Consider the following 26,507-nt stretch of genomic DNA (forward strand, 5'->3'; position numbering starts at 1 on the left):
GATTTCATTTTCAGATGTTTTACCAAAAAGAGAGAAGCATCATCTACCTAGCTCTTTTACTCTTACTGCCCATATAACAGATGTAAGAACAAAAATATCAGTATAGATTATAGGCTCAATGGAGATTACATAGATAGGTCCCTTATGTTACTATAAAAAATCAACATAGTCTTCCTGCTAATAAATTTTGTAGGGAAATACAAACCAGGATGTTTCCAACAATAGTTGTAATTATTTATAATAATTCAATTTTCGAAGTGAGGTCCATACCTCATGGTTCTCAAAGCTTACTCCTAAATCAGTGCTCAGGAATCACTTCTGAAAGTAGTGCTCAGAGGAGTATATATGGTGCAAATCTAGACTAAATTCATGCAAGTCAAACAATTTAAGCCCTGTACTATATTTCTGTCCCCCAAATTCATAAATTTTATAAAGATTAAAAATTTGGAATAAGTAAAGTTCAGAAAAGAAGATTTGGAACTGAAATGCTCAAATATTCTCCCTGCTGAGCCTTTGGAAAAAGAGGCAGGAAACCAAGAGAAATCTGCAATTAAGGCTCACAGTTGAGAGCAAAGCTATGACACATTTTCAGCAAAAGGAAAGGCTAGAAGCTTAATGCATTGTCACATGAAGGTATTACTTTTTCCATCCTATTATTTTTTTTACCAGCAAATCTTACATGTTCAATCTATACTCTTAGATAGGACTCATAGTGTCTAAATACAAATTAGAGCTTGTTAAGCTTTGAATGATAAAAGATAAAAATGATAAAGATAATAAATGAAGGAATATTTAGACAGGTATAATTGAATCTTTTAGTGTGTTTTAAATATATAAATACAGATTGAAAGATGAATTTATGTTCAGCATGTTTAATAAGTTATCAATTCTGTGAGATGGTAGTTAACTTGATCATTATGAAAACTATTGTGTAACAGAAAAGACAAATAAAAAATCAGAAAAGAAAAATACTATGTTTCACTGATTTTTAACTTTGTAAAAATGTCTGAACATTTAGGGAACAGCACTTGCACCAGGGTGTAAGGAGGTAGATGTGGGATGCATGCTGGGAACAGGGTGACAACACTGGTGGTAGGAATGCTCCTCATTAATTGTCACTATATGCCTTAAATATTACTGTGAAAGATTTGCAATTCACTTTGACCACAATAAAAATCTGAAAAATATCTGAACATGCAAACAGGAACAGGAATTCTATGCAATGATGATTATATTTTATGCCCTTATGTATAATTATTCTATTAATTATATATTTTAGATAGAAAATTTCTTATTCCATATTAAAATTTTCATTTCTTTGTATTGATGTCCATAATAATTCTCAGCATGTATGGCATTAACTAATTAGAAATTTTGAATATGGCTTTTTGTGTTTTTTGCATTGTCTGTGTGCATTTTCACCTACAGAAATGAAAACTCATCAATGCCAGTCAAGTCTACTGAAGATGGACCATACATAAAATTAGGCATATCACCTAATGGAAGTCTAATACTAACACCAAGGTGAGTCCCAGAATCTTTTCTTGAATTTATTATATACAATTGGAAAGTATTCTTCTTAATCGGGTTAGTTGTAATTTCACTACATAGTAATCATATGGAATTTATTTCATATTTTGTTTTTCATATAATTTTAAACAGTATCTTGCTGATTGATCTTATTCAATATGTAGTGGAAAGAGAATCAAACAAGGCATGAAATATTTAACTCTAGCACACTGGTACTGATCCAATATACTGATATATTTTCTATATCATTCTTTTTATTAATTTTTTATTTTTAATTATGAGAACAAAGATGCAAAGAAAGAGGACAAGGTAAAGTTACAGTGGAAGGACAACCACCCATAAACATAATTCTCAGTAGTCCCATTGCTGATATCTTAACTTTGAACTTTCAGCCAAAGAACATTAAGAAAAATAAAACAGAACCTATGTACAATTGCTTTGTCCCTCAAGTCCCCAGATTGTAGTACATAATATTTCTTAGCAGCACAGAAAGTAATCTAAAGACATAACACTTATGTAACTCCTTAAAAATTGAAGGCAAAGTACTTTTTCACATTTCTATGTACATACATATTAGTTTAAGTTAACCTCAAAAGTTAGGTTGGTTTGTTTCTCTTAAGTATTAGAGTCAAAGGAGCACAGTAAAAACGGTGTTAGAGTGGCAATTATTGTTTGCATAGGCCCACCAAAATATGAGGGACATGGAACGGAAAAGCTTTGGCCTAAATACAAGGAGACCGTACCCCTAAAGTTTCCTGGCATAAGATCAACTCTAGGCTCCAGGCAAACTAGTTTGTCCAATCCAGGTCATTGTCTGTAGTGCCAATACACTTTTATTTTTCACACAGTCTCTATTGTTAGTATCATGTTTCTGTATTAAAGATCCTGGAATCTGCATATCCTACATTGCATTCAGGATGGTGCAAAGCTACCTCTCGTTTCACCTCACAATTAAAGGGCAATTCAGGAAGCCCTGTCCTGTAAGCAGGTCGTTGTTGTTGTCAAGTCTTCTTAGTGTTAAGGGAACTCTCTTTTGAGCAGGTCGATGTCAGAGCCATGGTAGTGTCTTCCTGGTAGAGGATTTCTTCCAAGTGTTGTTATAAAAAACCTCGGATGTTTTGTAGATACCTTCCCTGGTTCAGGGGTGAATGGAGGATGCCCAATCTTCTGAGGCCTGTGCCAGGTCTTTATATCAATGTTCAGGGTGTAAGGCCCCATTGCACTACGAGATTTGTGTGTTCTGATCTCTAATAGATAAGAACTTATTTTTATGTATAGTATTTTTCCATTTTAATGTGCCTATGCAAACAAGGAACAATGTCACGTGGCGTTGTCGGCTCATATGGGGGCCATAAGAACAAGTCCAACAATCCCCATGACATGGTTCAACCATAAGCATTAAACTGAGGGACTCTTCCACCAAAATTACTTATTGGACAACTCACAAAGAGAAGACAAGATAAACAGTGGATAGAATCGTCACAGTAAAAGAATATTTAGAAAGAGTTATAGCTGTTAAAGAAAATACACAAGGGCAGAATCTGTTTTGGAGAAGGAGGTCAGTCTTGGTGCATAACAAATTAAAGAACTGAGGATAAAGAGGGTTAATTAAGGGGAAGATAACGAATCTGGATTGGGATATGAGGGAGTAGAAGGGGCTCTGTGTGGAGGAGGGGAAATATATCAGAGGGATTATATACATTGTATAGATGAATTGTTTATGGTCAGGCTTGGCAGACAGAGAGGACCACTGTATAGGAAGTCATGTCTACCTATCATTCTTATTCTGCTCTAAGACTCAAAAGTTAATCTTCTCAAAAGAAAGCATGAGTGATGGGATAAATAGATCTCATGGTTTTCAATAAATAAGACCCATGTTTATCAGAAAACAGGACACACAAGCTAACTACCATCAGGACAGGGAGAAAGGATGATAAGAATAAATAGTATTATTTTCCTCTTCTAGCAAATAAAGCATGAATATTAAGTGAAATGGATCAGACTTCTAGTTGGTCATATATATTACTATTTGCCTTTAAAAGTAAGTTGTGATAGATATATTGCAGTGAGTTGGGTAAAGCACTTGATTTTTAGATAGCAAATATGGATTTGCTCCCTAACACTGCATGTTTTCTGAACCCAAGGAGTGACATCTGAGTGTAGAGCCAGGAAGGACTAAGTCTTGAGCACTTCAGGGTGTGATGAAAAATAAGTAAACAATAAAATTAACTCTAATTTACTATATATATGTATATATACATATACATGTATGTATATATATATATATAGAGAGAGAGAGATGTATATCTCTCTATATGTTGGTTTTTGGGCCACACTCAGTGACACTCATGGGTTTCTCCTGAGAAATCACTCTTGGCACACTCGAAGGACCATATGGGGTGCTAGGAATCAAACCTGGGTCCATTCTGGGTCAGCCATGTGTAAGGCAAACATCCTACCACTGTGTTATCTCTCCAGCCCCAGACTTAATAAATATTTTTAAAAATAGTATATTTTCTATTTTCTAAGGTATGTTTTTTTAATATTTTGTTTGTTTTTGTTTGGGGGCCACACCCAGTGACACTCAGGGATTACTCCTGGTATGTGCTCAGAAATCGCTTCTGGCTTGGGGTCCATATGGGACGCCAGGGATCCAACCGCAGTTCATCCTAGGCTAGTTCAAGCAAGGTGATGCCTTACCGCTTGCACCACTGCTCTGGCCACTAAGCTATGTCTTTTGATTAGATTATGTCATTTCAATTGTTTGGACATTACTGATATTTTTTCAATTTGACTTAAATTGGGTTTCATATTTTACAGTCCCATTAAATGAGAGCAGTGGGTGACAAGAAAGTAACTGTAAGAAGCCATAATTACAAATAAGAATGTAAGACAGTGCTGGTGTATCTGCTTGTAGTATTTTGTTTAACATTTTTATATTGTGAAAGATTAAATTATAAAATTATCCACTCCTCATAAAAAGTTACAGCTTTTTTATGAACTCAATAAATAAAACAAATTGATAAAGAATTTTTTAGTACCAAAGCATTTGTTAAATGTTTATGTAAGTGTTTGCTTCTTTTCAACTATCATTATTAGTTATTGGAAAGAAAGCTAAGTGTCTACCAGTGAAAAGCAGACGTTTATATCTCTATAAAGCATGTCCAAATTCATGTTGCAACTATAAATCTTGAGTAGTTTTAATATTGATGATTTTTACGTATACATTAGAGGCCCTAAAAATGTATAAAAGAGAGAGACTATAAAGGGTAAAGTGCTTACTTTGGACAAAGCTGACCAGGATTCAATCGCCAGTACTCAGTTGATCCCCTAAACCCCATTAGGAAGTAATCTGAGAGCAGATTCAGAAATGAAATCTGAGCACAGCCAAGTATGACTGAGAAGCAAACAAAAGAAGTTAAATATACAAAATAAAATGAATAAAGTGAAACAATAAAAAATGTGGGGGAATTTATTAATTATATATATATTTTATCAGAACTCTGGGGCATTCATCAACAAAATGTCAGTATATTTTGATGCCCCTGTGATTAGTATGCTCATATTATTTGGAAGAAACACCATTAACAAAGATGCTTTAATCTTTTCTGACATCAACATATTAGGATCATTTTTAATGTCTTCCTTGATGTCTTATAATTCTGGGTTGAAATAAAAAGAAATATATATTGTGTATTTATTTTAATTCAAATATGAATAGATGATTAGACTTACAATGTTTTGCTTTAAAAACTTCCTGATACTAGTGGCTATAAGTAAACCTAAGAAAATGCAATTAGATTATTCCCACTTTGAGAAGTTGCAAACTATATTGCAAAGTTTTTATCTTGGTGTAATATTTAAAACAGTCTACTGGGCTGGAGCCATAATACAGCAGGTAGGGAACTTGCCTTGCATAAGACCCAGGTATGATCCTCAGAATCACATATGGTCCCTGGGCTCTACCAGCAGTGAACCCTGAGTAGATATCTAAGAGTACCGCCAGGTGTGGCCCCCCAAAAAATATTGAATAAAAAAGAGGAAAGCTCACTTAACATGGTCTTAGAAATTTTTCCTTAAATAACAAGAAATATACAATTAAGCATTTGCTAAAGAGGTGTCCTTTCCTTCAAGGGTAATTTTATTTAACATATATTGATTGATTAACAATGTGTTCTAAACACATTGTATTGGGTACCTATCACATGACAGACTCCCACTGTAATGGGAATTTTACAGGGTTTCATTTATCCATTAAAAGGCACTGAAACTTGATATTATTTCCCTGTGAAAATAAAGACTAGTGTTGAGTGATGATCTGAATGAATTCCTAACACCTCTCGGCAGCAGAAGTTTCTAACTCTAGTCTGTGTGATTTTCAAGTTCCCTATACGTCCATTTTACCTTGATAATTTTTAAATGTTCTGAGAGTTGCAGCATAATATAAATAATAATCCTGGCTTTGAATACCCCCTACACCATTTTTAATAAGTAAATAATTGTTGCATGAAATAAATAACGATGGGGCTAGATGGTGGAGGATGCCATCCAGCCCACGTGGCTCTGCAACCTCCATGCAGCCGGCGAGTTCCAGGCCCAGGTGAAATCACTCACTCACACGCAGCCATTAGGAAGAATCATCTTTATTCATGCCCTTGCCACCACAGGTGTGTGGCCTATGTCAACCTTTCAAGCACAGCTATATTTTGCTAGCCCTGCATCTTATCTCCTGTTAGCCATCTTCCCTTTGGGCTCCATGCGGCCCAAAGATCCCAAAAGCCAGGAAGCCAAGCCGGGCCAAGAGAGAAACGGCCAAAGGGCCGAGTCCCCTGGCTCAGAGGTTTATCTATCCTTTTCCAGACCCCTCCCAGAAATGGGAGGTCTTGCAGGTAGTTACACCTATTATCCGGTTCCCAAAACTCCTCCCAGATATGGGTGGGTCTTGGGGTACACCACATTTCCCCCTTTTTTAAATATTTTCATGCGCCAACGTAATAAAGTGAAAATTAATATACCAGCCCTTTTTAAAAACATATCATTTGCAAAATATACTTTACAACTGTAACCTAAAATTCTATTAATGCTTTTTTACCAAGCACTATTTCGGAACTTTCATGTTCCTAGGCCGAATCCCCTGGCTCAGAGGTTTATCTATCCTTTTCCAGACCCCTCCCAGAAATGGGAGGTCTTGCAGGTAGTTACACCTATTATCCGGTTCCCAAAACTCCTCCCAGATATGGGTGGGTCTTGGGGTACACCACATTTCCCCCTTTTTTAAATATTTTCATGCGCCAACGTAAAAGAGTGAAAATTAATATACCAGCCCTTTTCAAAAACATATCATTTGCAAAATATACTTTACACCTGTAACCTAAAATTCTATTAATGCTTTTTTACCAAGCACTATTTCGGAACTTTCATGTTCCTATATTTTTAAACTATATTGGGGGAACTATTTGTTCCTATAACTTTTCTATACACAAGTACTTCAGCATACATGCATAACATACATTTTAAAAACAGGCTAAGTACATTAAAATACACAGTAAAACATTTTGCAATTGAAAATTTTAACTCTGAAAGACAACAAAACACATTTAAATTATAAAGAAAATGACTTAAGACAAAGATGCAGGTGGTTAGAAATCAGATGTTTAAATGAGCTAAACTGAATTACTTCCCTTTTATTTTTATTTTTTAACTACTAACTAAGTAAAACTTATCCCATCACCAACTATGAGTAAAATATTACTACCCACTAATTTTCTACACCTAAAACCATAGTTCAGATGATTAATTTGTCCCACGCTGATCTCACCACATGGCTTCTTTAAACTTTTAAAGTTCAGATGTTGTTTTGTCCCACGCTGATTTCACCACGTGGCTTCCTTTTAGTTTCAGGCCCCGCAGACGGTTTTGTAGACCATGAGGTTGCCGGTTCCGCCGCCCGCTGCCGGTTCGCTGGAGGGTGGATTCCAGGTTTTTCGCTTTTCCGGGCAAAGCTGAGCCCAGCCAAGCCGATTCCAGCCGAGATCCCAGCCGAGCCGAGCCCAGCCGCTTTTCCCCTCTGGGCATTACTTTGGACGCTGCCTTTTTTATTTTTTTTTCCTCCGGGCGCACTTTGGAAGCAGCTTATGGCCCACATTTTCACAGGGAAAAGTTCAGTCCGAAATTTCCAAAGTCGAAATTCAAATTCAAGCCAAAGGTCATTCTTAGAAAATCAGTCCATTTTCAATACAGTCTTTTTTCTCCTCCGTTTCCAATTTAGACTTTTAATAAGTCTTTGAAGAGGCCCAGGTTTTTGTTTCTTGTAACAAAGTTTTAGTTTTGGGCCTGGGCTGGAGGTGATGCAAGCTTTCACCTCTCTTGTTTTAATGGCCTTTGAACCCCCAGGTGGGGTGTTGGCCATCTTTGAAAATTGTTGCACGTGGCCCAGGGTTGTGGGCTCAGTGCACCCGACAAGAGCCAAAATTAAACTGAAAAGCAGAAATATTACCATTGTTGCTGGTTTCTTGGGTCCAGGATTCAGGTCAAAGTTCGGAGCGCCAGATGTTGCATTAAATAATTAACGATGGGGCTGGATGGTGGAGGATGCCATCCAGCCCACGTGGCTCTGCAACCTCCATGCAGCCGGCGAGTTCCAGGCCCAGGTGAAATCACTCACTCACACGCAGCCATTAGGAAGAATCATCTTTATTCATGCCCTTGCCACCACAGGTGTGTGGCCTATATCAACCTTTCAAGCACAGCTATATTTTGCTAGCCCTGCATCTTATCTCCTGTTAGCCATCTTCCCTTTGGGCTCCATGCGGCCCAAAGATCCAAAAGCCAGGAAGCCAAGCCGGGCCAAGAGAGAAACGGCCAAAGGGCCGAGTCCCCTGGCTCAGAGGTTTATCTATCCTTTTCCAGACCCCTCCCAGAAATGGGAGGTCTTGCAGGTAGTTACACCTATTATCCGGTTCCCAAAACTCCTCCCAGATATGGGTGGGTCTTGGGGTACACCACACATAATTGCTCTAGAAAAAAACTAGTAAGAAAATGCTCAGGATGAGAGGTAGTTGGAAGAAATTAAGTGCCTGACACATGCAAGGCCTATGTGCTCTACTATTTGAACCATTTCCAGAACCTATTTTTTCTGTTCAATACAAAGCTAACTCCACTCTGACATTAAAACCAGACAAGAATATATCTGTTTCTTTATAATGTCTCTAAATATTCCTTGGGAAAGTAGAGATTCCCTTCCCATTCTAACTGAAGATTGAGCAAGGTGCTTCTCTGCCTTCAGCCTATTGAAGATGTGTGTGTATATGTATTGAAAATCGGGGCCGGAGAGATAGCATGAAGGTAAGGCGTTTGCCTTTCATGCAGGAGGTCATCGGTTCGAATCCCGGCACCCCATATGGTCCCCTGTGCCTGCCAGGAGCAATTTCTGAGCCTGGAGCCAGGAATAACCCCTGAGCACTGCCAGGTGTGACCCAAAAACCAAAAAAAAAAAAAAAAAAAAAAAAAAGAAAATCACAGAAAATGAGGTCTTAAGTTCAGTTTAATTTTCTGGGAATTTTCTGTGTTTCCTAAGAAGAAATTCACTGATATTATACATGACAAAGAATAATAAGCATTGTTTAATTCTTAAGAAACATGAACCATTCTGAATATAAATATTTACTGAGAAGTAGTGTAGAGAATAAATTAGTTATATAAAACTTCACAATAAGTGAGAAGTGGCTAAAGACATTTTTCTCCCAACTATGAGTTGAGAGTGGAAGTAAATGAATGATAGTAGAAACAAAATGAAACTTTTTATGAATGATTGATCACATGTCTATATCTTACATACACATATCTGGATTGAAATTATCTTCTACTCTGAAATGTATGTCAATCAGACAAAAACATTGCCTGTGATTTTTAATAAAATTTTATGATATAAATTACAGAAATATTGAACTATTTGATAGCAATTAAGATTATATATATCTTGAGTTTATTTTGTGCTTTTTTTTCCTAAAAGTTGAAACACCCAAACAACATATTGTAAGCATATGCAGCTAGGTATATAAACAAAATTCATTAAACTTGCTGTGTAAATGTTTGTGTGTGTATGTATATATCTTTGTGTGGGAGAGAGAGAAAGAGAGCGAGAGAGACAGAGAGAGATGGGACCAATTTCTTCAGTTTCACATCAGGAAATAGGGGAAGACCTTTAATTCCTGGTATTATACTGATCTCTAGTGGTAGATAAGTATAAAACACGTTGACACCATTTTTCTTTGTTACTTTTAATTTAAATCAATTTTGAGCATTTCAGGAAAAAGTTCCTATTCAATATTAAAATTAGAAGAGAGTTTTTAAACCATTTATGACCACACTTTCTTTTATATTTATCTATGTACATGTCTGCTTCATTTTTTACTAGGGCCTGTGATACATTCATTATTTTAATTCCCTAAATAAAATTCAAATCCTCCTATATACTGTAGGATAATGTAGGAATTCTGAGGCATATTTAGAATTATAGTATGATGAAATTTAATTATTCCAAGAAAACTAACAATGGTTACTATTTGTTAAATATATCCATGTACAAGAAATATGTCATTGCAAGTATTTTCATTTCTCACAAAATTCCAATAAACATGATTGCTCTCATTTTACATGTGACATATCTTGAGGATAGTGAATAATTTATTTGATATCACACACAAGAGTAAGTGGTAAAATAAGTATGCAAACTCAGCTTTCTTCATTTTTAAACTATGGAGATTTTTTTATTTATTTTGGTTTTTGTTTATTATTATTATTGTTTATTTGTTTATTGTTATTTGTTTATTTTGATAGATTCAAAATACTTTGTTTAATATTAGATAATTTACTCCATTGCATTAATGTATGAGAAGCACATTTACTAAAATTTTTCTTTTATTACAGTACACAGTGTTCACAGGATTCACTGATTCTATTATACTGTAACCATAAACGTAAGTAAATATTTTGCCATAATGTCTTTAAGAAATTTAGTTTAAAGTTATAGGTGCAGTGATTTTGTACATCAAAATCATAAAATGTAATATTATTGTAGCTACAGTACCTATGCAACAATGCCAATTTAGAAATAAATACATTTGGATTTAAAATAAATTAGTAAAAATTCTAGAATCTGCTTGTCATTCTAAGTTTCTTTGTAGCTATCCACACTGTATTTAGGATCAGAGAAATCTGTCAATGTCAAATGTTTTTTCTTCAATTATTTTTATAGCTTGTGGGAAAAAACTGGTGACTCAAGAAACTACTCCAAAGATTGTTGGAGGAAATGATGCCAAAGAAGGAGCTTGGCCCTGGCTTGTTGCTCTGTATTATAACAACAAACTGCTTTGTGGTGCTTCTCTCATCAGCAGTGAATGGCTAGTGTCTGCTGCCCACTGTCTATATGGGTGAGTGTAACATGAGAGTGACTATTAATTAAATGCCCAACCACCCTTTCTCTAGCAGCCTTATAAGCCATCATTCAGGAAAATGATCCTTCTGTTTATGACATGAATGTTCCAATCATTTTCCCACTAAAATTATGTGTAAAATTAAAAGTTTACTTAAGAATTGTTCTTTATTGCCTAGCGGTACCAAGTATTGCATTCCAGAGCAAATGTGTCTAGCACTAGCTTTGCACAAAGCCAATCTAGGTTTGATTTTTGGTACCTATATTACTATATGTTGCCCTAAATCCCTCCATGAGTTATCACAATGGAAAGAGCCAGCAATTTCTGAGCACTGTTGGGTGTGGTCTGAAAGCCAAAACTCAACTGAAAAATCAATTATTATCTAAAACCCAAGTACATCTCTGAAGTAAACTCAATTCTGAAATCAGTTCTAAAATATGAGAACTGATTCATTGCATTGTCTGTTTTTTATTTACCTTAAGCTTTTTTCCCTTCATTAATTGATGTGGGCTTTTTTGTTTGTTTGTTCTTTGTTTTGGCCTCGCTCCTGGTTTGGGGGACCATATGGGATGTCTGAGGACCTCAGTCCGTCCTAGGATAGCACAGGCAAGGCAGAAACCTTTTTTTTTTTATTTAAACACCTTGATTACATACATGATTGTGTTTGGGTTTCAGTAATAAAAGGAACACCACCCATCACCAGTGCAACATTCCCATCACCAAAGTCCCAAATCTCCCTCCTCCCCACCCAACCCCCGCCTGTACCCTAAACAGGCTCTACATTTCCCTCATACATTCTCAATATTAGGACAGTTCAAAATGTAGTTATTTCTCTAACTAAACTCATCACTCTTTGTGGTGAGCTTCCTGAGGTGAGCTGGAACTTCCAGCTCTTTTCTCTTTTGTGTCTGAAAATTATTATTACAAGGGTGTCTTTCATTTTTCTTAAAACCCATAGATGAGTGAGACCATTCTGCGTTTTTCTCTCTCTCTCTCTGACTTATTTCACTCAGCATAATAGATTCCATGTACATCCATGTATAGGAAAATTTCATGACTTCATCTCTCCTGACAGCTGCATAATATTCCATTGTGTATATGTACCACAGTTTCTTTAGCCATTCGTCTGTTGAAGGGCATCTTGGTTGTTTCCAGAGTCTTGCTATGGTAAATAGAGCTGCAATGAATATAGGTGTAAGGAAGGGGTTTTTGTATTGTATTTTTGTGTTCCTAGGGTATATTCCTAGGAGTGGTATAGCTGGATCATATGGGAGCTCGATTTCCAGTTTTTGGAGGAATCTCCATATCGCTTTCCATAAAGGTTGAACTAGACGGCATTCCCACCAGCAGTGGATAAGAGTTCCTTTCTCTCCACATCCCCGCCAACACTGTTTATTCTCATTCTTTGTGATGTGTGCCATTCTCTGGGGTGTGAGGTGGTATCTCATCGTTGTTTTGATTTGCATCTCCCTGATGATTAGTGATGTGGAACATTTTTTCATGTGTCTTTTGGCCATGTGTATTTCTTCTTCAAAGTGTCTGTTCATTTCTTCTCCCCATTTTTTGATGGGGTTAGATGTTTTTTTCTTGTAAAGTTCTGTCAGTGCCTTGTATATTTTGGAGATTAGCCCCTTATCTGATGGATATTGGGTGAATAGTTTCTCCCACTCAGTGGGTGGCTCTTGTATCCTGGGCACTATTTCCTTTGAGGTGCAGAAGCTTCTCAGCTTAATATATTCCCATCTGTTAATCTCTGCTTTCACTTGCTTGGAGAGTGCAGTTTCCTCCTTGAAGATGCCTGTAATGTCCTGGAGTGTTTTGCCTATGTGCTGTTCTATATATCTTATGGTTTGGGGGCTGATATCGAGATCTTTAATCCATTTGAATTTTACCTTTGTACATGATGTTAGCTGGGGTTCTAAGTTTAATTTTTTGCAAGTGGCTATCCAATTGTGCCAGCACCACTTGTTGAAGAGGCTTTCCCTGCTCCATTTAGGATTTCCTGCTCCTTTATCAAAAATTAGATGGTTGTATCTCTGGGGAACATTTTCTGAGTATTCAAGCCTATTCCACTGATCTGAGGACCTATCCTTATTCCAATACCATGCTGTTTTGATAACTGTTGCTTTGTAGTACAGTTTAAAGTTGGGAAAAGTAATTCCTCCCATATTCTTTTTCCCAATGATTGCTTTAGCTATTCGAGGGTGTTTATTGTTCCAAATGAATTTCAAAAGTGTCTGATCCACTTCTTTGAAGAATGTCATGGGTATCTTTAGAGGGATGGCATTAAATCTGTATAATGCCTTGGGGAGTATTGACATTTTGATGATGTTAATCCTGCCAATCCATGAGCAGGGTATGTGTTTCCATTTCCGTGTGTCCTCTCTTATTTCTTGGAGCAGAGTTTTATAGTTTTCTTTGTATAGGTCCTTCACATATTTAGTCAAGTTGATTCCAAGATATTTGAGTTTGTGTGGCACTATTGTGAATGGGGTTGTTTTCTTAATGTCCATTTCATCCTTATTACTATTGGTATATAGAAAGGCCATTGATTTTTGTGTGTTAATTTTGTAGCCTGCCACCTTGCTATATGAGTCTATTGTTTCTAGAAGCTTTTTGATAGAGTCTTTAGGGTTTTCTAAGTAGAGTATCATGCCATCTGCAAACAGTGAGAGCTTGACTTCTTCCTTTCCTATCTGGATTCCCTTGATATCCTTTTCTTGCCTAATCGCTATAGCAAGTACTTCCAGTGCTATGTTGAATAGGAGTGGTGAGAGAGGACAGCCTTGTCTTGTGCCAGAATTTAGAGGGAAGGCTTTCAGTTTTTCTCCATTGAGGATAATATTTGCCACTGGCTTGTGGTAGATGGCCTTCACTATATTGAGAAAGGTTCCCTCCATTCCCACCTTGCTGAGAGTTTTGATCAAGAATGGGTGTTGGACCTTATCAAATGCTTTCTCTGCATCTATTGATATGATCATGTGGTTTTTATTTTTCTTGTTATTGATGTTGTGTATTATGTTGATAGATTTACGGATGTTAAACCAGCCTTGCATTCCTGGGATGAAACCTACTTGATCGTAGTGGATGATCTTCTTAACGAGGCATTGAATCCTATTTGCCAGGATTTTGTTGAGGATCTTTGCATCTGCATTCATCAGTGATATTGGTCTGTAATTTTCTTTTTTGGTAGCGTCTCTGTCTGGTTTAGGTATCAAGGTGATGTTGGCTTCATAAAAGCTATTTGGAAGTGTTTCTGTTTGTTCAATTTCATGAAAGAGTCTTGCCAAGATTGGCAGTAGTTCCTCTTGGAAAGTTTGATAGAATTCATTAGTGAATCCATCTGGACCTGGGCTTTTGTTTTTTGGCAGACATTTGATTACTGTTTTAATTTCATCAATGGTGATGGGGGTGTTTAGATATGCTACATCCTCTTCCTTCAACCGTGGAAGATTATAAGAGTCCAAGAATTTATCCATTTCTTCCAGGTTCTCATTTTTAGTGGCGTAGAGTTTTTCAAAGTAGTTTCTGATTACCCTTTGAATCTCTGTCATATCAGTAGTGATCTCTCCTTTTTCATTCCTGATACGAGTTATCAAGTTTCTCTCTCTCTCTTTCTTTGTTAGGTTTGCCAGTGGTCTATCAATCTTGTTTATTTTTTCAAAGAACCAACTTCTGCTTTCGTTGATCTTTCGGATTGTTTTTTGAGTTTCCACTTCGTTGATTTCTGCTCTCAGCTTTGTTATTTCCTTCTGTCTTCCTATTCTTGGGTTTTTTTGTTGAGCATTTTCTAGTTCTATTAGCTGTGTCATTAAGCTACTCAGGTAAGCTCCTTCTTCCTTCCTGATGTGTGCTTGCAAAGCTATAAATTTTCCTCTCAGTACTGCTTTTGCTGTGTCCCATAAGTTCTGAGAGTTTGTGTCTTTATTGTCATTTGTTTCCAGGAACCTTTTTATTTCCTCCTTGATTTCATCTCGGACCCACTGGTTATTGAGCATGAGGCTGTTTAACTTCCAGGTGTTAAAGTGTTTCTTCTGAGTCCCTTTGGAGTTCACAAATAATTTCAGAGCCTTGTGGTCAGCGAAGGTAGTCTGCAAAATTTCTATCCTCTTGATCTTATGGAGGTATGTTTTATGTGCCAGCATGTAGTCTATCCTGGAGAATGTCCCATGTACATTGGAGAAGAATGTGTATCCAGGTTTCTGGGGATGGAGTGTCCTATATATATCCACTAGGCCTCTTTCTTCCATTTCTCTCCTCAGGTCTAGTATATTCTTTTTGGGTTTCAGTCTGGTTGACCTGTCCAGTGTTGACAAAGCCGTGTTAAGGTCCCCCACAATTATTGTGTTGTTGTTGATATTATTTTTCAGATTTGTCAACAGTTGTATTAAATATTTTGCTGGCCCCTCATTCGGTGCATATATGTTTAGGAGAGTGAATTCTTCCTGCTCTATGTACCCTTTGATTAATATAAAATGTCCATCTTTGTCCCTTACAACCTTCCTGAGTATAAAGTTTGCATTATCTGATATTAGTATGGCCACTCCAGCTTTTTTATGGGTGTTGTTTGCTTGGATAATTTTTCTCCAGCCTTTTATTTTGAGTCTATGTTTGTTCTGACTATTTAGGTGCGTTTCTTGTAGGCAGCAGAAGGTTGGATTGAGTTTTTTGATCCATTTAGCCACTCTGTGTCTCTTAACTGGTGCATTTAGTCCATTGACGTTGAGAGAAAGAATTGTCCTGGGATTTAACGCCATCTTTATTTCAAAATTTGGTGTGTCTTTTGGGTAGTCTTGTCTTAGATTAGGTCTTTCAGTTTTTCTTTTAAGACTGGTTTTGTGTCTGTGAAGTTTCTGAGCTGTTTTTTGTCTGTGAAACCATGTATTCTTCCATCAAACCGGAAAGTGAGTTTTGCTGGGTATAGTATTCTGGGTGAAGCATTCATTTCATTCAGTCTTGTCACAATATCCGACCACTGCTTTCTGGCATTGAGTGTTTCTGGTGACATGTCTGCTGTAAATCTCAGGGAAGCTTGCTTGAACATGATTTCCCCTTTTGATCTTGCTGTTTTCAGAATTCTGTCTCTATCCGTGGGATTTGTCATTGTGACTAGGATGTGTCTTGGGGTGGTTTTTCTGGGGTCTCTTTTGGTTGGTACTCTTCGGGCATGCAGGATTTGATCACATATATTCTTTAGCTCTGGAAGTTTCTCTTTAATGATGTTCTTGACCATTGATTCTTCCTGGAAATTTTCTTCCTGGGTCTCTGTGACTCCAATGATTCTTAAGTTGTTTCTGTTGATCTTATCATAGACTTCTATTTTCGTCTGTTCCCATTCTTTGACTAATTTTTCCATTGTCTGCTCATTTGCTTTAAGTTTTTTGTCCAATCTCTCCTGCTGTATGGAATTGTTATGTATCTCATCTTCCACAGCACCAAGTCTATTCTCAGCTTCTGATACCCTGTCCCAGAGCTTATCCATTTTGTCATTCACTTCGTTTACTGACTTTTTCAGTCCTGTTAGTTGACATGTTATTTCAGTTTGGAGTTTTGTCATTTCTGCCTTCATATTTTCTTGGTTCTTATTAGTGTTCTGTTCAACTCGATCCATGGTTTCTTGGAGTCTGTTGAGCACCTTCCATATTGCTAGTCTAAAGTCCTTATCTGAGAGGTTGATTAGTTGTTCAGTCATTATCTGGTCCTCAGAATTGTCATCTTCGTTCTCTATGTCTGATGCTGGCCTGCGTTGTTTCCCCATTGTCACACTTGTATTGTGGGTTTTTCTACGTGTTGTGGTGGTATTCATTGTCTATATGATGTAGGCAGCACACTCCTCTGGCTCCTCCCTTTCTGGATGGGCTGACTTGCCTCTAAGGGAGGGGAGTCCTCCGTGGATGAAGCCTCACACTGGGTCAAATCTTAGGCCCGAGCATTCAACAGAGAAGACAGTCCAGAGAGAAATGTTTGCTTCTGTGATATAGCGCCATTCTTAGTGTGATTTTTCCTTCTTGTTGCAATGGAGTTCTTTCCTTAGAAAGAGTGCACGGCCGCGTAGTGAAGCGGAGCGGCCGTGCTCCTCTGAGCCTCTTTTTGCCCCACTCGCAAGAGTTTCACGCAAGAGGACAGTAGACAGACATAGACAGGTCACACTCACAGTCTTTCACAGTTGAGCCCCATTGGGCCGGTGTACTTTCGCGGATTTTCCCCGCCTGGTGTCACACACAGGGAGCCGGGTTTTGCAAAGCTTAGCCGGTTTTTATGCTCTGAAGTCCCTCCCTGAAAATGGCGTCTGGGCGAGCGAGGTTTCTGGAGGCTCTTTTTGCCCCACTCGCAAGAGTTTCACGCAAGAGGACAGTAGACAGACATAGACAGGTCACACTCACAGTCTTTCACAGTTGAGCCCCACTGGGCCGGTGTACTTTCGTGGATTTTCCCCGCCTGGTGTCACACACAGGGAGCCGGGTTTTGCAAAGCTTAGCCGGTTTTTATGCTCTGAAGTCCCTCCCTGAAAATGGCGTCTGGGCGAGCGAGGTTTCTGGAGGCTCTTTTTGCCCCACTCGCAAGAGTTTCACGCAAGAGGACAGTAGACAGACATAGACAGGTCACACTCACAGTCTTTCACAGTTGAGCCCCACTGGGCCGGTGTACTTTCGCGGATTTTCCCCGCCTGGTGTCACACACAGGGAGCCGGGTTTTGCAAAGCTTAGCCGGTTTTTATGCTCTGAAGTCCCCAAGGCAGACACCTTAACGCTTGCGCCACTGCTCCGGCTCTTGTTTTGATATTTCAGTATACAAATTTCCTGTCCTTACCCACCTGTCATTTCTGATCACTGACAGCATTCTGTCTACTAGTTTGGTATTGCTCCTGGTTTTCATATAATTGTTCAATATGTCTTATTAGAACACTTACCAGGTGCTGAACACTTAAGTTGGGGGGGCATACCTGGTGACACTCAGGTGTTACTTCTGGCTATAAGCTCAGAAATCGCTCCTGGCTTGGAGGACCATATCTGACTCAGGGGATCGAACCCAAGTCCATCCTGGGTCAACCCCGTGCAAGGCAATTGCCATACCATTGTGATATCACTCGGGCCCCACTGTTTTTAGTTTTATTAGACTTATGTCCTTCATTTACAATTTACTTACTAATTAGGATGAATATATGATGCTTCATATTATTAGAATTGGTCATTGTTATTCCACCTACTCTAGCTCCTTTCTTTATATATAATTATCCCTAATTATTAAAAAAAACTTTCTTGTTTTAAGATAATAGCATTGTATTTCAGAGGTATTTAATTTTTACTTGCCTTAAAATTTTGAATAGATCATTCTCATAGGAATTATTTTTACATTCAGTGCAGAATAATAAAACAAAATATGTGAAAACAAAGTTTGGTGACAGTGAGAAACAGAGTTAGCAGTGGTTAGCTATTCCATAATGGAATAAACAGAAAGAAGTACTTAAAACTTTGGGTCCCTATTATTTTCCCCTTTAATATTTTATGTACTGATTCATCATAAAATTGTATATTTGCTTTCTGCCTCAATAAAAATCTCAATTCCTTATATAGACTGGAAATGCTAGTTACACACAAGCACATAGCAACATAGAATAAGATTGCATAGCTTCATCTCATCCCTACTAGCATCTATGGAAGACCTACCAAATGCCTAGAAGTGTGCTAGTTTTTGAGGTTATGAAAGTCAGGATTGTATCTTTTTTTGTTTCCATTCAACCTATTCTTTCCAGTACTATTAAGACTCATTAGATCTACTAGTTTGTAACTATTCCCACCTGTGTTCTGTTGCATTGTTTTTCCTTACCTTACAATAATGTAGATGCTTTAGATTAGAACAACAATAAATTTTTGGAAAAAAAGTACCCTATTTTTATGTGAAAAAATTGGTCCCATCTTATCAGATTCATATGAATAGAAAAGCTATGGGGCATATGTGAACAGTTTTACATGCCAGGAGTAAATACAAAATCTCAGATCTAACTAGATTTCCAAATCAAAAGTACTGTAGATAGAATTTGGGAATATGAAGCTTGTTCTTTCTTGAACACATATATTGTGTGTGGGGGAAGGTTAGTTTACATCTGGCAGCGCTCAGGGGATACTCCTGACTGCACATTTAGAAATCTCTCCTGGCAGGCTCGGTGGACCATATGAAATGCCTGGAATCAAACCAGAGTTCATCTGGGGTTGACTGCATGCAAGGCAAATGCCCTTCTGCTGTGCTATCTCTCTGGCCCCTTGAACACATAGCTTTGATTGCTTAGATTTCATCTACTCTGGATAAACCTGTGCTTTCTCTTGAACATGTACTCTTCTCTGTCTCTTAAAGTCTAAGAAAACACTATCTAATTTCACTAAGAAAAAAGAAATAAACCAACCTTATGTAATATAACTTTTCAGAAATTTTTTGTATTACCTAAAGATTACTGGTTGTTGCTCTGTACTCACAAAGTTTTTTTCTGGTATTCTTTCCCATTTAAGAAGTTTTCTGGTCAAAATAATGTATAATTATACATTATAATTAGGAAATATGTTTGGTTCTACGCTGTGCCACCAATGCATTTCTCTTAATGTATAATGCATTAATTATGACCATTTTTTTACTGGTACTACCATAACATCATTTATTTGTTTCATTGAACATAATTGATGGATTCTGCAACTTCAGTCTGAGGAATGAATAAGACAAGTTGCCTAAAATCTTTTGAAATTGAACTAAAAATTTTGTACCTCTTTACACACATAACTCATGTGTTTATATATGAACTTATTCTTTCTATATTCATTATAAATGCATATACATACACTCAAGTTCTACACGAAAAATTTGGACTTTACCACAAAACAAAATAATAAAATTTCATTAAAATTTTAAAGTATTACTATCAAAATGAATGGTTCTACTAAAGAAATTCCCAAAGAGTCCATTGTACCAGTTGTTTGTCATATTATTTTTATAGCTTAGTTACATATTCAACTAATTCTTAGTTAAATTAAATTTACTAATTTGCTAATTACTAATTTACTAATTCTTAGTAAATTTATATATTAGAAATTTAAAATTTAAACCTAGTAACAATTCATCTTGTGAATAATTGGATGCCTAATGCAAAACATACAGTTACATATTCTTCTGAAACTTCATGTACAAATCTATTTAGATATTTGATTTTGGTGACTGGTTAAAATTTTTATTACAAGTAAAAAAACAAATTTTTCTTATTATATGTTGGGCAATAGGTTTATAATTGTGGTTGAGTTTATATTAATCATGTCTGAAATTAATGCATACCACCAGTACCATTCATCCATAAGCCTCCACCACTTATCCTTCTGTTACCTCTGATTCATTTTTATTCTGAATGACCAAACTGACATTAAAAGAGGTTGTAGTAGTTCGAGTAAAATCTCTTCAAGTTTTGTTCTTGATATGGGAAGCTAAGACACAGAAAGTTTTATGGAATAAAGTGTTATGGAATAGGATTGTAAGAGAAAAATAAACTGTATGTTAGAAAGATATTTTCTTCCTTGTAGTGCTACTTACAGATACCAGAGTGTAAAATCAGGGATTATTTCTGTATAGTCTGTTTACAATTTGTAAAGTATTAGGAACTTATCAAATTAGCATTGTTATATATCATATTTAATTATACCTCTAACTTAAATAATTTTTCTTCCTCTTTCTTGCTTGTCTACCTATAACCTTAAAATAATGAAAGAAAATGGTGATTATTAAATTTCTATCTATAAATTCTTTCGTATCCATAATTATACTTTTTAGTTTGCTTATTTAGGACTGTTTACAGTCCAGATAATTCTTTGAAGTATGACTATATTTTCTGGGCAGCATTATTTTATCATTGAGTTAAACCCAAAGCAAATAAACTGTATATGATTCTTTCTAATTCATGTAGGTCATGTAAGTCAAAATATTTAAAATTCTGTTAAAGAGCCAATTCCATCACTGTTTTACAAATAAATGCTTTCTATAAACTTCAACTTTGAATCTGTAGAACTATTGTTATTATTAGGAATGTGAATATTCCTGAGAGCAAATTTAGAACTTATTAATGAAATAAACCTCAACTCGTGTAACCAACACTATTTCCATATAGGATTTAGATATATATGTAGATGGTATCAATAATATAAGATTATAAAATATACTTACAGTAAAATTAATTATAATTCAACTGATCTTATATAGTATGTTAAATTCAGTATACTAACATTTTGCAACTTATAATAATAAGCAAAACTAAATTTAACTAAGTGAAGAAGAAAATATACAGTATCGCTACTCCTTAACTGTTCTTAAATTCAGGCAAATAAGTAAAGTAAATGCTAAGTAAAAATGTAAAATCTCCATAATTTTTAATGAAAAGAGAAAAGAATATTTGTTAGTAGTTATAATAGAAATCAGGTCTAGTGACAATCATGGTCAAAACTATAACTGAGGAAGCAAATGGCAGAGATGTAAGTACAAAAGTGGGACTTCAGAGAAAAGAATCACAGTTCTCTCTCCTGGAGAAGATCAAAGTGGACATGTTGGCCCTGGGTACAATAGGAATAAAGTCTGGACATATTTTCAGTGTCCACCTTATCCAATACACTCATTTCACTAACTTGCAGAAGAGCAATCACGAAGGACCTCTTTGCTACACAGTGATGCTAAGCCAGGAAGCCTACAATTGAGCTTAGCTTTGAGCAAGTTCGGCAGAGGTCATTGGAGATGCAGGGCATTCTAGATACATACCTTCTATAAAGGTATAAATGAAAAACTTTAAAATAGGGACCATAGTGCATTTGAAGTTTTGAATTTTTTATTTTCCTTTCCTTTCATTTCATTTCTTTTCATTTCATTTCTTTTGCTTTTGCTTTTCTTTTCTTTTCCTTTGGGCAACACCTGGGACTCAGGGATTGTTTCTGGCTCTGCTCTCAGAAATTACTCCTTGCAAGCTCTGGGAACACACCGAGATAGCCGGGATTGAACCCAGGTCAGCTGCATGCAAAGAAAACGTATAGTTTCTGTACTATAGCTCCAGTTGGAGAGGTTATGAATTCTTCCTCACAAATTTTCAAAACAGAACGGGGTGCTAGGAGATAGGACAACCCTACATGCTCCTTGGTTTGATCCACAGAAACACCTGGTTTCCCCTAATAGCTTTAGAAGTACCATTGTGGCCCTGGAGGTCTCTGAGCACAGCTGAGATGACAGTTTATTCCAGACCCCATAGGCCCAAACAACATCCTCAGGACTGAACATTGGATCAACAATCAAAGAATCACTTGCTGTTCCCTGAACACCTTTGAGAAAGCATGCAAAAAAAAAAAATAAGAAGGGCAAATAAAAAAAGAAAGAAAGAAAGAAAATATAGGGAATCATATGCAGGGATGGGGATCAAACCAGGGTCTGATGCACACAAGGCAATTGCCTTAATCCTTGTCCTGAGAAGTGTGTGTGGGGGGGGGGGGTGTGGGTGTGAGTGGGTGGGTGGGTGGGTGCATGCAAGCATGTATGTGTGAGTGTGTTTATGTGCATCCTTTGTTTAATTGTGCTTTAGACTCCAGATGATGCCCATAACTATTTCTAGCTCTGGGATCCTACCAGGCAGGAATCAAAGAAACAGTTATCAGGGACTGAAGCTGGGCTGATCATGTGCAAAGGAAGCACCTCACCTGCTCTAGATCCTCACTTAGTGATGTTTTATACACACACACACACACACACACACACACACACACACACACACAGTAAATTTAGAGTGAAAACACATTGTTTCTGAAAAAAGAACTCTAGAAAGTAATTGAAATCATTAAAGAATTTCTTATACATCTTTTCCATTTTCTCCAGGAGAAATTTGAAGCCAACTATGTGGAAAGCAATCCTGGGACTACATAAGTCATCAAATCAAACCTCTCCTCAAGTAGTAACTCTGCTGATTGACCAAATTGTCATCAACCCACACTATAATAAACGAACAAAGGACAGTGACATTGCAATGATGCATCTTGAATATAAAGTGAATTACACAGGTAAGAGAAATCACTTTTAGTCATTTCACCTAAACAAATTAATTCAGAAACAAAATTTTAATTGTATCAGTTCCAATATACCATCCTTAAAAATAGATAATTTGTTAAAGAAAATGTTCTAATTTAAGTGGACAGGTGAGTAGTGGAGAGAAATGTAGAAAATTAGTTTCACGGAGGTATTTAAATCCGATTTTCAAAAAGTGAACCAGAAGAATAAAACTCTCTGAGACTTCAGTAAATTTAAAGTAAATTCGAAGAGGCAGCCTGGAGAGAAATAGGTCATATTATAATGTGTGGCCTTTTTATTTTTTATTTTTTTTATGTAAAGATAGTCAGACCCATCTGCCACAAATGTCTGAGTAGGACAAACTGAAAGAAGACCATATGTTTGAAGACTAAAGAGAAGAAAAATTAATTCTGCATAAAATTAATATATTTATCTTTTGGGTTTGAGACCATATCTAGCAGTGCTCAAGACTTATTACTGGCTCTCTCTATGCTAAGGGTCACTCTTACTGGGGCTCTGGGAATACACTCTAGTCAAGTGGCTAGAATCAAGCCAGATCTACTATGTATTGGACAAGCTCTTTGTCAGTTGTACTTACTCTGTAATGACAAATAAAATTTTATATATTTTAATAATATTTTTAGAATGGCAGATGGAGAACTTCTCTCAAATGTCTTGATAATGTGCCAAAAATATCACTTGAGAGAGTGACCTTGATCCTGAAAAGTTCTGTTCAACTTCAGTTTTATTCCTAAAATATTCCCAATCCCGTTGTAGGAGGAAGCACTATACTCTCTGTGCATTTATGACATTTTAATTACACATGTATTGTAGCATTTTCAGAGATAGAGAATTATTATGGCTAGCTGGATTACCTTCTCACTGGAATTCAGATATGGTTATTTTTCATGCAAAAATGTATGTATATATTATTCATATAGTGGGTGTTTAATAAATTTCAGGTGTCTTGCTCTTTGTTAGAATAGAGGAGGAGAGAGATGGGGGCATTGGTGGTGGGAATGTTGCACTGGTGAAGAGGGGTATTCTTTTTGTGACTGAAACACAACTACAATCATGTTTGTAATCACAGTTTCAATAAAGATATTATTTTTAAAAATTTTAAAAAGAATTTAACAGTCAGTGACAAATATAAATGTTCCCATAAATATTCTGTAAAGCAATACCCTAAAACTTTTTTAATATATAGATGATCAGGAAAACAACAAGAAGCTTCAGAATACGTATCTAAGTATATCTTAATTGATACTGAAAACAAACCTTATTAAAATTTATGAAACTATGCTTCTTTTAATGCCATGGTCCTTTAAGTAACAATATTATTTGAAAACAAAATATAATTGCTGTCTTCAGAACTAGGACACTGTTTACACTGTAAAATAATTAAGAGATGATGTAAAAAATTCAAAAGAGCATTGACTCCATTATCAAAGATCACTGTTGTAAAGTGCTTCTTATTTCTAGTGTTGAAGAAACTGTTCAGCAGACTCAATAAAAATGAATGTTCGATAAAATGTTTAATAGTAATTTTAGTAATTTTGTTTAAATTTAGTAATATTGTTTAAAATGTACACTATAAAGTAAATCTGTGTTTGCTCTTTTTTCCCCAGACTATATACAACCTATTTGTTTGCCAGATATAAATAATGTTTTTCTACCAGGAATAAATTGTTCCATTGCTGGCTGGGGTATGATTGTAAATCAAGGTAAGTTATCATATATTATAGGAAGAAAATACTACTGAAAAACAAAAGCATTTATTTCATTATCTTTTGAATATTTTGACATGCTTTGCAACTTTTTTGCTACAAAGATTTTTTTACACTCTCTCATAAAGGAGTTAGGTTATAATATTCGTATGTTGTATACTTTCATAGTTAAGTATTTTTCCACATAATATAGAGCATACTATAAAGCTAAAATTTTGTTTTTAATATACATTTTAGTATTATAATATTGATAAAGAAAAATGACTCATGTACTTAAATGAGTCTTTTAGACATTTTAGACATAAAACATCAAATCAAACTTCTCAAATAGCAAACACATCTTAGAAAAAAACATATTAGTGAATGCATTTTAGTAAAATACATATATAAATTTTTTTACAAAATAAAATTGAGGGGCCAGAAATATAGTATAGTAGGTAGGGTGTTTGTCTTGCATAGGGCCAATGCTAAATTCTCAGCACTACATATTTTTCTCCAAGCATCAACAAAATTGATGCCTCTGCACAGAGCTAGAAGTTACCTGAGCAGAAAGAGTTGTGTCTCAAAATAATAAAAGAGAAAAAAAAAATCCAATCCAATCCAATGACAGTAGAGTGATTAGGAAGCTTGTCTTCATGTGGCTGACCCAGGTTCAATCCCCAGTAACTCATCTGGTTTCCTATGCACCACCAGGAGTAATTTTTTAATTCAGAACCATGACTAAACCTGAGCACTGTTAGGTGTGCTCTAAAAAGGATTTTTTAAGTTTTATCAAAAATTAAATTATTGCTTCCTATAGCAATAGAAATATATCATGTAAAGCTCTCAAATGTATATCCCCTTCAAAGAGAAAATTTTCCTATAGTTTCTACATACATATCCTTCTTCTGAAAATGATGTGAAAATATATCACAAATGTTACAGAAAAGATCATACATTGTTTTATTATCAACATTTTGACAATATTTGGTAGCCACATTTCATAAAATCAAAACATATGTATATTAAAACTTATAAATGCTAGAGAGATTATTTTGTTTTGTTTTGGTTTGGTTTGGTTTGGGGCCACACTTAGTGGTTACTGAATACTAAAGATTTACTTCTGGCTCTGTTCTCAGAAAGCCTCGGGGGACTTTATGGGGCACTGGGTGATATAACCAAATACTGTCACATGCAAGGCAAATGCTCCAATTGCTGTGCTCTTGCTCCACTCCCATGTGATATTTTTTAATGCAGTCTATTACTTAAATACATTCTGATACAATCAAAGGATCATGGCTGTAAAATTATCAAAGAGTTAGTTCATAAACAATAAATTTTTGACTATTCACTAACAGTTAGAAAAAGAAAAGGAACTAGTCATGTGGAATATTTTGGCCTTTGGAGTCATGAAAAATTATATCAATAGCATTTAAAAATAATAATTGTATTAAGATTTTTTTAAGAAAAAGCACAAAATTTTCTCAGAGGTACAAGTCACAGAAACAAAATACTCTGTTAAATTTTTCTTACATCTTTCAAAAGAAAATATTGAAATTTATGTCAAATTATTGGTTGATCAAACCTAGAAAGAGTCTTCATTCCTATTACATTGAGTTGTTGAAAATGCCTCATATCCGCCATCTATCTAATGTATTTAAGTCATACCGCATAATTCTTTATTTTCTCCATTTGAAAAATGTCAAGATTTATTAAAGTTAAAATCTAGAGTAAAAAGAATACACAGATAGATTTTTTTCTCTATGAGACT

The 26,507-nt window shown here is 35.9% G+C and overlaps 1 protein-coding gene across 1 annotated transcript in view; it reads left to right on the top strand.

Moving 5' to 3' along the window:
* TMPRSS15 (transmembrane serine protease 15) overlaps positions 1 to 26,507 on the top strand; it is a 123,330-nt gene that overhangs the window by 88,318 nt on the left and 8,505 nt on the right. The window contains exons 20-24 of the mRNA XM_049785724.1: positions 1,429 to 1,524; positions 10,459 to 10,508; positions 10,787 to 10,961; positions 22,842 to 23,023; positions 24,659 to 24,754. Coding sequence (XP_049641681.1) covers positions 1,429 to 1,524; positions 10,459 to 10,508; positions 10,787 to 10,961; positions 22,842 to 23,023; positions 24,659 to 24,754 — 599 coding nt within the window. The remainder of the gene's footprint in view (positions 1 to 1,428; positions 1,525 to 10,458; positions 10,509 to 10,786; positions 10,962 to 22,841; positions 23,024 to 24,658; positions 24,755 to 26,507) is intronic.

The sequence above is a fragment of the Suncus etruscus genome, chromosome 13 (genome assembly GCF_024139225.1).
Source record: "Suncus etruscus isolate mSunEtr1 chromosome 13, mSunEtr1.pri.cur, whole genome shotgun sequence".
Classification (NCBI taxonomy): domain Eukaryota; kingdom Metazoa; phylum Chordata; class Mammalia; order Eulipotyphla; family Soricidae; genus Suncus; species Suncus etruscus.